This window comes from Bombina bombina, chromosome 6 (assembly GCF_027579735.1).
Source record: "Bombina bombina isolate aBomBom1 chromosome 6, aBomBom1.pri, whole genome shotgun sequence".
In the NCBI taxonomy this organism is placed as follows: Eukaryota; Metazoa; Chordata; class Amphibia; order Anura; family Bombinatoridae; genus Bombina; species Bombina bombina.
The window spans coordinates 1,097,366,794-1,097,381,023 of NC_069504.1; the positions used below are offsets into that span (position 1 = coordinate 1,097,366,794).

The window sequence follows — 14,230 nt, forward strand, 5'->3', positions numbered from 1 at the left end:
AAGGATATATGGACAGCTTCATCTATATAATCTACATTAATACTACTAGAGCTATAAGCAGGGTGTTATATTGATCCTACCTTTATGGCTTGGAAAATTATGTAAGGGGAGTACTTGTAAAGGCTATGTCAATAAGTATAAAAAAGTAACTTAAATTTCTCATTAAGCTAAGTCTAGGTCTCTGTTCTCCAAGGGACTATTAAAACTTAAAATTAGGGTTGCACCGATACCGATACTAGTATCGGTATCGGTACCGATACCAAGTACTTGCATGAGTACTTGTACTCGTGCAAATGCACCGATACTTAAACCGATACCTCCACTTGCTACCCATATGCTACCTTGTGGCATTTTTTTCAAACTGCATGTTCCCATTTCATTTAAAGCTGGAGTGGAGACTAAACTAGAAATTGTTTACTACTGTTCTGCCAATACAAATTGCTCTTATTTGTATTATTGTAGGAGAGATCACTGTACTGCGTTCAGACAAACCCCTGAAGTACTGAGCAGTTAATAAACTGATATTTCCAGCTCTGGCTAAAATGGCCCAAAAATATCTTTCTGCCCCATGCAGTAGTGTGGAAAGTTGAACCTCCTTACTGATAGCAAAAACAGACGTATAGCTGAACATGCAGAGATGCTTCTGTTCTGTTCCTTAAAACGAACTTGCCACTATCTTTTGAAAAATTATTCTAATTGCTAGATTGCCTTTTATACTGCTAGTTCTCATCTTGCACAATTATGTTCAAAACATACTGTACTCTGAGGAACATCTTAGCTTATATAATTGCAGGAAGAGTACTCATAGGAAACATTAAGTTAATCCCAATGAATACTCATCCTGCAATTATAGGACTAGATTTAGATTACATTTGATTGGTAAGCTTAACCAATGCTCTGTTCACATTTCCAACTCCATAGCCTTTAATGGAGTAGGACGTGTAATGAGAGCATTGGTAAAGCTTACCAGCCAAATGTAATCTAGCCCATAGTGTTGTTCACCATGATTAAACAATATTCTGTTCTATTTTTTACTGTATGGCACTTTTGGTTGGTTGCAATTTTATATTTGTTATTTATTGTTGTTCTTAATATATTTTATTGTAATATTTTTATTTCTAAACATGTTCTGTGAACTTTGTGACAAATAAAACCTGTTTTATTATTTCATAATGTCTTTTAAGTTACAGTACTTCATAATTATAAAGAAGGAATCTTAAATAATTAGTCTGTATTGTGCTTGGTAAACTGTCACATGACATTAAAAAAAAAGTATCGGTAATTGGTATCGGCGAGTATTTGAAAACAAGTATCGGTACTTGTACTCAGTCTTAAAAAAATGGTATTGGTGCAACCCTACTTAAAATGTATTGTTCTGTTGGAGTAGCCCAATAAGAAACTCCAAATGTAAGATGCTTTGTAGAGCTCAATATTAATTGATGAATGCGCTCCATATACTCCATAAGCTATATTTAGCCTCAAATAATCCTTTTTCTTGTAATAGGTGTAATGGGCACTCAATTGGGTTTTGATGTACATAGAAAGCAACCAACATTACAGTCATTAGTAAAGTGGTAAGGGTAAAACTAATAGAAATCATAATCTATTATATATAGTAGTTTAGAGCTTCTCCACTGACATAGCATCTCACTGTGATTGCTGCTCAGTGCTGCTCTGACTACTCATTTTCCATACGAATCTCCAGCGTACCTAAAGCCATGTAATAAATATTTACATTTGGAGCTGTATTGGTGTTATAATCAAAAACATGTTAGATCCAACAGCTCAAACGAGACATATAAGAAATTGCGTTAACTGTGTAAATAGAAACTACGGGACTAACAGAGTATGTGCTAAACATGAAACAATAACTATGAACTATACACGTTTCTCAGATAAAGTTGCTCTCATTAAAGTGTCACAGTATAATTATCCCAAAAGGACAGTCCAGCCAATTGGCTAAAGTATCAAGTTTTATAACAAAGCTGTTACCCCACGCCAGATTTGATAATGAACATTGCTGGATTATCTCTTGCTATGCAGGCCCACGGTGTAAGGGGGCTCACACATAGATGACATTGTTGCGTGGGAAGTCCTGCGGATAGACTCTGGCCTTCCATCTGACATTGTCCGCTCTGTAGGCTGTCTGGATCCCTAGTCCCAGTGAGACTGGCTGGTGAGCTGCGGTGACCTGCGAGAACTCTGCTACAGAACAGAATGTAGTTGTGGGCCGCATAGCAGCATCTATACTCTTGTGACCCTGCCGGTAAGCCTCCGCTTCATGAAGAAAAGTAAAGTCCCCGACCCCACCAGGGAGGCAGGCCGCATCCCCATCCATAGCAGTCGGGGGTAAGCCCACTCCGGTTGTATCCGGTAGGTCTGGAAGGGTCTTCTTTGTTGGTGCCGACACTGTCAGATTAGGCTGATCGCCCAGCTCTTTTAGGCTCCTCATAAGTTCTGGCTCAAAATGCTGCGGTATTGGGAAGTGGGTCATTGGGGACTTTAAATCTGCCTTTGGTTCCGATAAAGATGCTGACGGTGCAAAGCAGTCCCTGAGCACTCCCCTTAGATCAGAGAATCTGAGGGACATCAAATTGCCGAAAGCTTCTAGCTGAGTTATTATATCTGCATTAAGTTCCTCCATGTTGCACTGCAGAGTATGATTGGGGCTCCACGTGGGTATTAAAATGGCCGATCCCCAATAGTTGTTGCGATCGTAGTCTCTGCAATGTCTTATGTGAATCCTCTATAGTCAGGTGTTCAGGGTACTTGTGTAGTCTCCCCAGATCATACACCCCAGCTTAGTAGAAAATTTAGCTGCACTGAGCGGTCATAAGTGTGTAAATAATCCGGACCAGTCCGGAGCTATTATGAGTTGCGACCGCTCAGATGCAGAGTTTGCTCCGCCTCCGCCCCCCTCGCTACTTTTTTTTTTTAATGTGACTTTAGTGGGAAACTACTTTAATGGTAAGTCTCTATCTTATTTAGGGTTTCAAGGTGTCCAATATATAACTGGGGGAGGGGCGAGTGACGGCGCAGTAGCGGGTGAACCCACCTCCCTGAAATGAGTTTTTGCAGGTTGGGATGTCTGGCATTATGTACAATAGATCCAGACTTTCAGTGTAAAACACTAATGTATACTTTTTTATACTGGAAGTTTTATTTTGTTTATTAATACACATAATTATTACACATAATTAAAAAATAATTAACTATTGTAGCTATTGCTCAGATGTTACCCAGCATGCTCCATTAACATGGCGGCATCCATAAGTTACTTCCAGTGACTTTAGAGTCTTAGACTCGTTCCCATTCTGCTTAAAGACCGCATTGATCACATGATACAAATAGCTTCTGTATATATAACGCAACAAGACCACCGGAGAGCCAAATCAATTTGGACCTACTCTTTATGGATTTGTTTTTTAAAACGTGGAGACCTGGGGTAAAAGGTCATTAGACCCACGTATGAACGATCATAATTCCCATCCTCGGAATATACATGGTCCATCTGCAGGATGGGAACTAGACACTTCCCAGTAGCGTGAGTACCTCAGATGACAGAAATACATTACCCACCATACTCTGCTCGTTCAATATGGCGGCGCCCATGTTACATGCTCTCCGTGCAGCTTGTCCTCGCCTGTCCCTGTCACATTTCCGCCGCTTTTCAAGCACTGCCGAGCCCTTGCTCTCTGGGTCGGGTCGCGGCCTGTATAAGAACGTATTCCCCGCTGAGGGAAATGGTCTCGCCGAGTTACTGCAAGCAGGTTCTCAGACCGTGTACTGCGGTTTCGACCCCACGGCTGACTCGCTACATGTAGGGAATCTGCTGGCGTTGATGGGTCTGTTACACTTCCAGCGGGCCGGACACAACGTTATAGCTGTGATCGGGGGCGCCACAGCCCAGGTGGGAGACCCCAGTGGTCGCAGCAAGGAGAGAGAAGCGCTGAGTGCTGACTGTATCCAGCACAACGTAAGGGGGCTGCGGGACAGCCTGAACCGGGTTTTGGGCAACCACGAGCTAGTGTGTGGTCCCCCCGCCCGGCCGGGTGGCACCATAACAGTACTAAACAATGAGTCCTGGTACCGGGGGCGGCAAGCTGTGGAGTTCCTGGGGTCGGTGGGGCGCCACTTTAGGATGGGCACCCTGCTTAGTAGGCACAGCGTGCAGAGCCGGTTGCAGAGCCCCGAGGGCATGAGCCTAGCTGAGTTTGTGTACCAGGTCTTACAGGCCTATGATTTTTACTACCTGAACCGCCAGCACGGCTGCAGGATCCAGCTGGGAGGCAGCGACCAACTGGGCAATATCATGTCCGGGCACGAGTTCATAAACAGGTCAGTGGCACAGAAACATGCTGGGCTAAATCGTGTCAGGGAGCAGGTCAGACACTTTCAGACTTCATACTCGGATCAGAGAGTGTTGGGGGAGCTGGCAGGTGAATGTGTTTTAGAGGGAGAGTTTGCACTTGTGTGAGGGTTCGAGAAGAAAACTCTACCTAGTACTTCAGATTATTATGATTACTTTGTACAGCTTCATATACAGGTGAGGAAGGGCTGGGCTGTTGGTAAGTGATTGGGGGGTCAGGGGAGGTGGGTTGTAACAATGTCAGTGTGCTTTTAGGTGAAGGTGTATTAGGGCAAGTGTGTGAGGGGAGCGAGTCAGTAATCTTCTGTCATGACTTCATATGTCAACAAGGCTCAGGGAGGTGCTTGCAAGTGAATGTGGGCTAGGGCAAGTGTTAGGAAGGAAGGCAGTAACCTGGTATGGCTTCATATGTTCCCCTATAAGATACTTGTAAGTGAATGTATGTTAAGGCAAGTGTTTGATGGTTAGGAGAGCGAGGCAGTAACCTTCAGGAGCGGCCTCATGCTGCTTACTAAGGTTCAGGATGGTGCTTGCAAATGTGCTAACTGCCAAATGGCTCCTTGTCATCAGAACTTTATAAACAGCTGGATGAGATAGAGGTTCAGAATGCCAAGGTTTGCAATCTTCTCTGGCAATGAAGAAGTTAATTGTACCTCTCACGTTTTTTAAACCTTTGTAAACACCTACGCTGACACTGGGGGTTGTAGTAAAGCATCGTTAGTAAAGTTCTACAATCCTTTGTGCCACTCACAGGTGTAAGATGCCATGGGGACTTTTTTCACAGCCCAAGTTGTCAGGATACCAGCAGTTTGAACTTAGATATGGTTAAAGTTCAAGCCCTTGTATTAATGCGTTACACATTATGTGTTTTATAAGGAATGATTAGAGACTCTTACCCAATCCCCTAAATGATTAGTTTTTTTTTTTTTAACGGTTTAACATGATGATGAAAATGTAAAATTCATGCAATAGTCAGGCAAATAGTATCTTGCAGTATTTTTTTTCAACATTTATAACAATATCCATTTAGATTGTAAACTCTCTAGGGAGCAGAACCCTGTGAAAACAATAAAAATGTACAGTCCCAGTGTAAACGGGCCAAAATGTGTAAGGCCAGGTATGTTTGTAGCTGCCTAACTCCCCCTCCCTACACTTTGATTCCCCCCCCCCCCCCCCGCCACTGTTAACATTAAAATAAAAATTCTGTAGCATAGCAGTCCCATCCGCTCCCGACTCCCTCCTAACCCTCCCGGTGTTCTAAAGTCGCGTAGGAATGTGACTGCCGCGTCACTTCCGGTGACTTTAATCAGCTGCTGGAGGTTTGTGGCACTCACTGCTCATGCGCTAGAGGCCCAACCTCCTACAAACAGCTGTTTAAGGCAGAATAGGTGACAACTTAATTTAGAACACCGGTGTTCTAAAGTAAGTTGTCTACCGCGTAGGAATTGCCGCCTGATCGCTCTGTCCTTCTCTCCATAACACAGGTTTTATTTTGCAATAATTTTGAAATAGTTTGTACTTGCTGTATTTAGTTCCTTTTTCGCCGTTCTATACCTTTTTATAGCAATATCTCAAATTAGCCAACGTTGTACTGTGCTGTATTTTTGTGTTTTCTGAATGATCATTTCCTAAAGCCTCCAAAAAAAATACAGCACGGTACAGCGTTGGCTAATTTGAGATATTGCTATAAAAGGTATAGAACGGCGAAAAAGGAACTAAATACAGCAAGTACAAACTATTTCAAAATTATTGCAAAATAAAACCTGTGTTATGGAGAGAAGGACAGAGCGATCAGGCGGCAATTCCTACGTAAACAGCTGTTTGTAGGAGGTTGGGCCTCTAGTGAGGGCTGTTTAGTGTGCCTTAAACATGCGCAGAGAGCGCCACAACCCTCCAGCAGCTGACTACACGTCACCGGAAGTGACACGGTAGTCAAATTCCTATGGTAGACATCTTAATTTAAGACACCGGGAGGGTTAGGAGGGATGTTCTACAGTTAGTTGTCTACCGCGTAGGAGTGTGACTACCGCGTCACTTCCGGTGACTTTAATCAGCTGCTGGAGGTTTGTGGCACTCACTGCTCATGCGCTAGAGGCCCAACCTGCTACAAACGGCTGTTTAAGGCAGAATAGGTGACAACTTACTTTAGAACACCGGTGTTCTAAAGTAAGTTGTCTACCGCGTAGGAATTGCCGCCTGATCGCTCTGTCCTCCTCTCCATAACACAGGTTTTATTTTGCAATAATTTTGAAATAGTTTGTACTTGCTGTATTTAGTTCCTTTTTCGCCGTTCTATACCTTTTTATAGCAATATCTCAAATTAGTCAACGCTGTACTGTGCTGTATTTTTGTGTTTTCTGAAGTACAGCGTTGACTAATTTGAGATATTGCTATAAAAGGTATAGAACGGAGAAAAAGGAACTAAATACAGCAAGTACAAACTATTTCAAAATTATTGCAAAATAATATCTGTTATGGAGAGGAGGACAGAGCGATCAGGCGGCAATTCCTACGCGGTAGACAACTTACTTTAGAACACCGGTGTTCTAAAGTAAGTTGTCACCTATTCTGCCTTAAACAGCTGTTTGTAGGAGGTTGGGCCTCCAGTGTGCGCTGTTTATTGTGCCTTATCATGCACAGAGATCGCCACAACCCTCCAGCAGCTAACTACACGTCACCGGAAGTGACGCGGTAGTCAAATTCTTATGGTAGACATCTTAATTTAAGACACCGGCACTGGTATGTCAACATATTTTTTTTTTTTTTTTCTGTAGCGTAGCAGTCCCACCCGCCCCCTCCAGTAAGGTGCCTCCCTCCTAACCCTCCCGGCGCTGGTCGTTTCGCGCATTGTCTCGTGTGCTGCCCAATCAGTGGTCACTGATCCTTGTGGCCAGGTTTGTTTCACGCTGCAGTCTACTGCGCATGACTGCATTGGACAAACATACCTGCCCTTTTATAAAGTGTTTTCTACATAGAGTATTTAATCATAGTTACTTCATGGTAGGATGAGCAAGATATAGTGGTGCCGTTAGCAACATTGATAGTGTATGCAATTTCTACAGTTTTTATTAGTTGTTTTTTTGAAAGATCAGTCTTTATTAGCTATTGCATTCTTGTATTTAGGTTTTTCAGGCATGTTTAACAGTGTTGTGTTTTGTGCACAGAACAACAGGCGAAGATGTATTTGGGATCATACTACCTCTGATTACCAGCACTACTGGAGATAAACTAGGCAAGTCAGCTGGAAACTCTGTTTGGCTGAATAGAGACAGAACATCTCCATTTGAGTTTTATCAGTTTTTCGTCCGACAGCAGGACAGTAACATTGAAAGGTAAAGAGATTTATTGTGTATTTATTCAGTGTTGATAGTAGGGTTGCACCGATACTAGTATCGGTATTGGTGCAGATACCAAGTATTTGCATGAGTACTTGTACTCGTGCAAATGCACCGATACTTAAACCGATACCTCCAATTCCTACCCATATTCCTGTTTTGCCAATACAAATTGCTGTTATTTGTATTATTGTACGTCAGAGCAGTGCTCCAAAAGCTGCTATACTATACAGCTGGAAGCTTACCTGGGAGAGATCACTGTACCTCATTCAGGCAAACCCCTGAAGTACTGGGCAGTTAATAAACTAAGACTTAATAGCCCAAAAATATCTTTCTGACCCATGCAGTAGTGTGAAAAGTGAAAGACTGTTCAGCTTAGCATTGAAAAAAATATTCCAATTGCTAGATTACCTGTTATACTGCTAGTTCTCATCTTGCACAATTATGCTCAAAACATACTGTACTCTGAGGAACATCTTTAGCCAGGGCTGGACTGGGAATAAAAAGCAGCCCTGGAAAAATATGAAGACCAGCCCTATTTTCTGTTGAGTCAGTAGAATGAAAATGCCCCATTTTTCTCAAAGGGGATTACTGGAATACTCCTTCCTCAATATTATTTTCAGAATTAAATTATATTACTTTGTATCAAGTACAAATGTTAGATTGATGAGTTATATAGGCACCCTACAACCCAATTGCATCTAGTAATCACCCCTTTAAATTGTAGCTTTCCAGCCCCAGCTGCTGCAGCTGTTATTTATTGCTATTAATATTTTATTGTAATATTTTCATTTATAAACCTATTCTGTGAACTTTGTGACAACAAACAGTTAAAACTTTTATTATTTCAAAATGTTTTTTGAGATACAAATCATAATTATAAAGAAGCGATCTTAAATCATTAGTATGTATTGTGCTTGGTAAACTGTCATGACATAAAAAAAGTATCGGTAATTGGTATCGGTGAGTATTTGAAAAAAAGTATCGGTACTTGTACTCGGTCTTAAAAAAATAGTATCGGTGCAACCCTAGTTGATAGTATTCACATTGTAATCACAGTTTAATGTCTTTGGGCTTCATTAGTGAGGTGCAAGTGAATCCCTCTATGCGGAGGATTCCTGTCTGCAGTAGCTTATTATTGGTAGTGAGAACAAATCATCACAAGTAATGTTCTTCACAGAAAATGCTGCCAGCTGGATGGGGGCAGTGAAGTATTTTTTAATAACATTTTCTGCTATCCAAAGAACAAATTAATTATATAATATAACATATTTAATGATAATTTGTACAATAAATATTGAAACATTTTAATATTGGCTTAAATTTTAGCTGGGTGGTGAGTAAAATCATGCGGTGCTGCACCTATTATATAAGATCCTGGGGAGAGCACTGACAAGTCTTTTGCACAGATCACTGTAAATCAGTGTTTGCTTATAATGCAACATGACTATGCCTCAATCATTTTGCACAGTATTAGCTTATAACTTTTTTTTTTTTTTTTTTCTTTTAAGGTTTCTGAAACTTTTCACTTTCCTTCCACTTGCGGAGATTAAACACATTATGGAAATGCACTTTAAGGAGCCTGAGAAGCGAGGGCCACATAAAAGGTTGGCTGCAGAGGTGACCAAACTTGTACATGGTAAAGAAGGTCTGGAATCTGCCAAGAGGTAAATACACTGGGGTTTATTCTGGTAATCACAGATACCTCAGCAATGCGTTATGTGCTGCAGATGTCATTTACTAGCTTCTGGGGATTGGGGAAACACTATGGTTACTCCAGCATGGGACATTTCATAGAGTTGCATCTTTTATGTGAACAGTGTAAAGCAGAAGTTCTTAACAATGGGTCTACAAACCCTGAAGGGAATGTGTACTGATATTAGGGGATCTATGTGCTTAGCTTGAAAAAAAAATGACATCTTTATTTTTAGTAACCTCCTATTTACATTTTAGCATTTTCGTCATGTATGAATGTAGGAATCAAACCACAGTAACATTAGCAATAGCTGTGATGTGATGTTGTCACTTGTATATCACAGATGGTTTAATATAACATTACAGTTGTGTCCCTTTAAGTAGAGTTTTGTAACATAGGGGTCCCTAGGCTTCACTAGTCTGCCAAAGGGAACTATGTGTAGGCCAACAGATTTATTGTGTTTACCAGCCATGCAAGATATACAGCCCTTTTCCCTTGTTATTATAGAAAACAAATAAGGAACATAAGACAACTGTTACTATTTTATATTCTTGGTCTGCATGAGGCTTTGATCCTTAGAGATAGGGTCCCCAATGGACCACACATGTTTATGCCAAGAGTTTCTCTTGTTTGGGTCATTATATAGAAGATACTTGGGCTCAAACAAATAAACCATTGTGTAGACATAACGGGATTGTGGATATTTTAACGCTTTTTATGTTCAAGTCACTTTTGCATAAATAAGTAGGATGTTGTAATACTATTACTAATATTACTGTTTTGGATTTTCCCCCCAGGTGTACACACGCTCTGTATCATAGCCGTATTGATGCCCTGGAATCCATGTCTGACCAGGAATTGCAGGAACTGTTCAGTGAAGCACCTTTTGCAGAGTTAATGCTTGAGCCTGGCACTAGAGTGCTTGATGCCTGTCTGAGGATTTCTGCCATTCCAGATGGTGCACAGGGGTATGTTACTTATTTAAAATGAAAGTACTAGGTGCAAGTCTGGCAGGATAGGTTAGTGTAGGCAGAAGAACCCACCGGAGAGTGAGCATAGTTCTATGTATTCTAGCTAAGGATGAGGTAGGAGCGAAGGTGTTATAACTTAAACTAGGGGAAATGGGCAGTTTGGGGTTCTGCCCATCATCCCAAGCGGTGTAGGTTTTTCAATAGTGAGCCAAGATAAAAAACTTTTTTTTTTTTCTTCCGTCTTATTTATTTTTTGTTTAAATTCCCCTTTTAGATGCAACAAATAAAAATAAGGACTGATTCTTACTTGAATCAGTACTGTTCTGGGTTATAACTGTACAACAGAGGACAATCACATCTTGCCTCTCATACATTGCAGAATGTACAGATAGCATCAGGCAACATATTATATAGTGGTAGAAAAGTTTACCTAAGTTTTAGGTCCAAAAGCATCAGGGTATTTATGCCTTTTAACCATAAAATGTCTGACAACGAAAAGGTGCATTTAAATTATTTGATTTGGATCTTTAATTTAGTGGAACTTGTTCTGTAGAAATTATGACTTAAGTTTGTTGTATTTGTAACTGAGGGCCTGATTCTCTAAAGCTGCCTGGGAGATTCTATAAAATGCCTGGTCAGTATTACGAAGCCCCTCGGATTGTTTTAAAGGCATTTTGTTACCTTGAGAACTGTGTAAGTGGTATTCACTAATATGCTTTATATTAGGGAGAGACCCATTATAATATAATGCTCAGTAAAAAAGCCGATTAGTTCTTTCCATGTTGGTGAGTTTTTGAGAATCGGCCCATAGTACTTTCCCAGAAATTAGTTTAAAGAAAACACTATTTTCTGTTTTACTGCACCCTGTGTGACTTGCAGTGTTTTTGGTTTAGGTATGAGATCATCGCCAATGGAGGCGTCAGCATTAATCACGTGAGAGTCACAAATCCCGACGAGGTTCTTGTGATGGGGCAACACATTCTAAAGAACGGACTTTCTCTTGTCAAAGTCGGGAAGAAAAACTTCTACATTATAAAATGGCTCCATTTGTGACACCAGAGTAATAGTGCTCATTACAGGGGAAGTCAAGATATTTCCCATTGAAGAGTCAAACTTTGGATGTTTTCTAATATTTGCAAACTTCCCAAAAAAGGAAGTGAATATTTATTACTCACTAAGTGAGCATTTTGTTTTGTAAATAAATGTATCTGAAAATACTAAGCAAGAATTAATGTAATGATTTCTGTCTAAAGTGATTTCTAGAATGGCTTCAGAACATTTTCTTAAAACCCCCCAGCAATCAGAATGCATGCATACATACCCTGGTCCTGTGTCTCCAAGTTTGTGAGAGTGCAATCTCTTCAAAGACTATATAGATAGATATAACGTGCATGTGTGCGCAAGTTCAAATCGACGTTAAGCTCAAAACTTTCAATCATAAATTGTTCAATGACCTTTCAAATATGCAGAAGTTTGTTCGACCTTATTGATTGATTAGATTAGTAGAGCAGCTAATTTACATCTGGACCCTAGGAACTTAAAGGAATACTAAAACAATTTTTTTTTTCTTTCATGATTCAAATAGAGCATGAAATTTTAAGTAACTTTATAACTTTCTCCTATTATCAAAATGTCTTTGTTCTTTTGATATCTTTATTTGAAAAACAGGAATGTAAACTTAAGAGCGTGCCCATTTTGGTTCAGCACCTCGGTTGTGGATTTGTGGTTTAATGTAACCACCAATAAGCAAGCGCATCCCAAGGTGCTGAACCCAAAATGGGCCAGCTCCTAATCTGTACATTCCTGCTTTTCAAATAAAGATACAAATAGAACAAAAAAAATGATAATAGGAGGAAATTAGAGCATGCAATTTTAAGCAACTTTCTATCTGATTCATGAAATGAATACTCCCTACTGTTTCCAGACCCAACTTGTGGTCTATGACCAATATTTTACTTCTTACCAAAGATCCACAAAGACCTCAATAACCCACCGGGGCGGCCAATAATTTCAGGGATTGGGGGCTTTGTCATCTAACCTGTCCAAATACATAGATAGTTTCCTACAGATATATGTGAGAAATCTTAACTGCTATCTTAGGGACTCCACACAAGTTTTGAACATTATAAAATGGGGGGGTAACCTGTTCATAGCCACATGCGATGTAACATCCCTTTATACGGTCATAAACTACAAGTTGGATCTGGAAGCGGTAGGGAGTTTTCTGAATGAAGATATACACATGACAGAAGAACAGAGAGGATTTCTACTTACTAGTATAAGTTTTATACTTGAGCATAACTATTTTGTTTTTAATGATGATTTTTTTTTCTACAAACTGAAGTAACGTCGATGGGCACAAGGTTCGTACCGAGCTACACAAACCTGTTTATGAGCCACTGGGAGGAGGATTTATTCCATGAGGGTGGGCTAGGTGTGGACCTCTTGCTATACAAGAGCTACAGCAACGATATCCTGATCATTTGGAAAGGTTCAGAATTGGCATTGCTAAATCTTTTTGAGAATATGTACTCTAATAATAAAGGATTAAGGTTTACATATAATTACAGTAAAGTACTTGTCATTTTCCTTGACCTAGAGATTCCAGTAAATGACAACAATATGGAGACAAAGACAAACTTCAAGGAGGTAGACTCCAATAGCTATATTCATGCTAACAATTGTCCATTACAGAAATGGAAGGGTAATATCCCCATAGGACAATATCTCACGATAAGGAATAACTGTTCTAGAGTAATAGACTTTGAAAGACAAGTGGAAATAATAATAGATACATTCAAAGACAGTTGCTATGGAGAGGAAACGGTTGCTAAAGCAGTAAACGGAGCAATATACACTGATGGAGAATCCCTCCTGTCATACAATCTGACAGTAGTGAGAATACAAATAATATAATAGAAGTTCATTTTATTACTGACTACAGTGTAGATCATGGGGTGAATAATTAAAAAAAACACTGGCATCTATTAAAGGCAGATTCCATTATAGGTGACAGTTTGATGCCTGAACCCAAACTATTTTTTTAGAAAGGCAAAGAACTTGAAATCCATATTAGGGCCTAGTGATTTATGGAATAATAGGGGGAAGGCTGAGAAAGTCGACAAAAATCTTTTTGGGAGCAAGGTCTCCGGCTTCTTCGCCTGTTACTCCTGTAAAGCATGGCGCACAGTGTGAAGAAGAACAGCATAACTATACCAACCACAGCGGAGGAATTTACTATCAGATACCTCATTAGGTGCTCCAGAAAAGGAGTGATCTATGTACTACAAACAATGTAATTTGTATTTTGGTGAAACCAAAGAGAAACGTTAGGACAGGATCAGAGAACACCTGCCCAGTATAGAGAAAAAGGTGGACGACACCAAAATCTATAAGCACTTTAAAGTAGTCCATAAAGGAAGAACCAGTGACCTGAAATATTGGGGTGTATGTATGGTGAAACCTAACGAGTGTGGGGGGGGGGGGGTAATATAGAGAAACGCCTTCTTCTGAAAGAGGCGGAGTTAATCTACAAATATGATACCCTATTCCCTAAAGGTTTGAATTCTGAGCTTGACATATCCCCTTTTCTCCTAGACTAGCTATATTGTCATAATACATGATTCATTTAACCTTGCCTGTGTAATCAATAATGTCACTATAAAATCTGATCTGGCATATGCATGTATAGTATAGTATTATTTCTGCTTTGTATAGTTTCTTTTGTATGAATAACTTAACAGAAAGTACTATGATAGATAGGTAATACTATTTTTAAGGCATTGCATAACATTGAATGCTGAAAGATATGCATCTCTCAAATACCACCTTTACAATGAATAATTGCTCCTGCAATCAA

The 14,230-nt window shown here is 40.0% G+C and overlaps 1 protein-coding gene across 1 annotated transcript; it reads left to right on the forward strand.

The window, feature by feature from the left end:
* Positions 1-3,502: 3,502 nt before the first annotated feature.
* Positions 3,503-11,588, forward strand: YARS2 (tyrosyl-tRNA synthetase 2). Its single transcript, XM_053716255.1, has 5 exons — positions 3,503-4,338; positions 7,534-7,701; positions 9,216-9,371; positions 10,198-10,368; positions 11,265-11,588. Exons 1-5 carry the CDS (start codon positions 3,599-3,601, stop codon positions 11,422-11,424), a joined length of 1,395 nt encoding a protein of 464 aa, XP_053572230.1. The 5' UTR covers positions 3,503-3,598; the 3' UTR covers positions 11,425-11,588.
* The last annotated feature ends 2,642 nt before the right edge of the window (positions 11,589-14,230 follow it).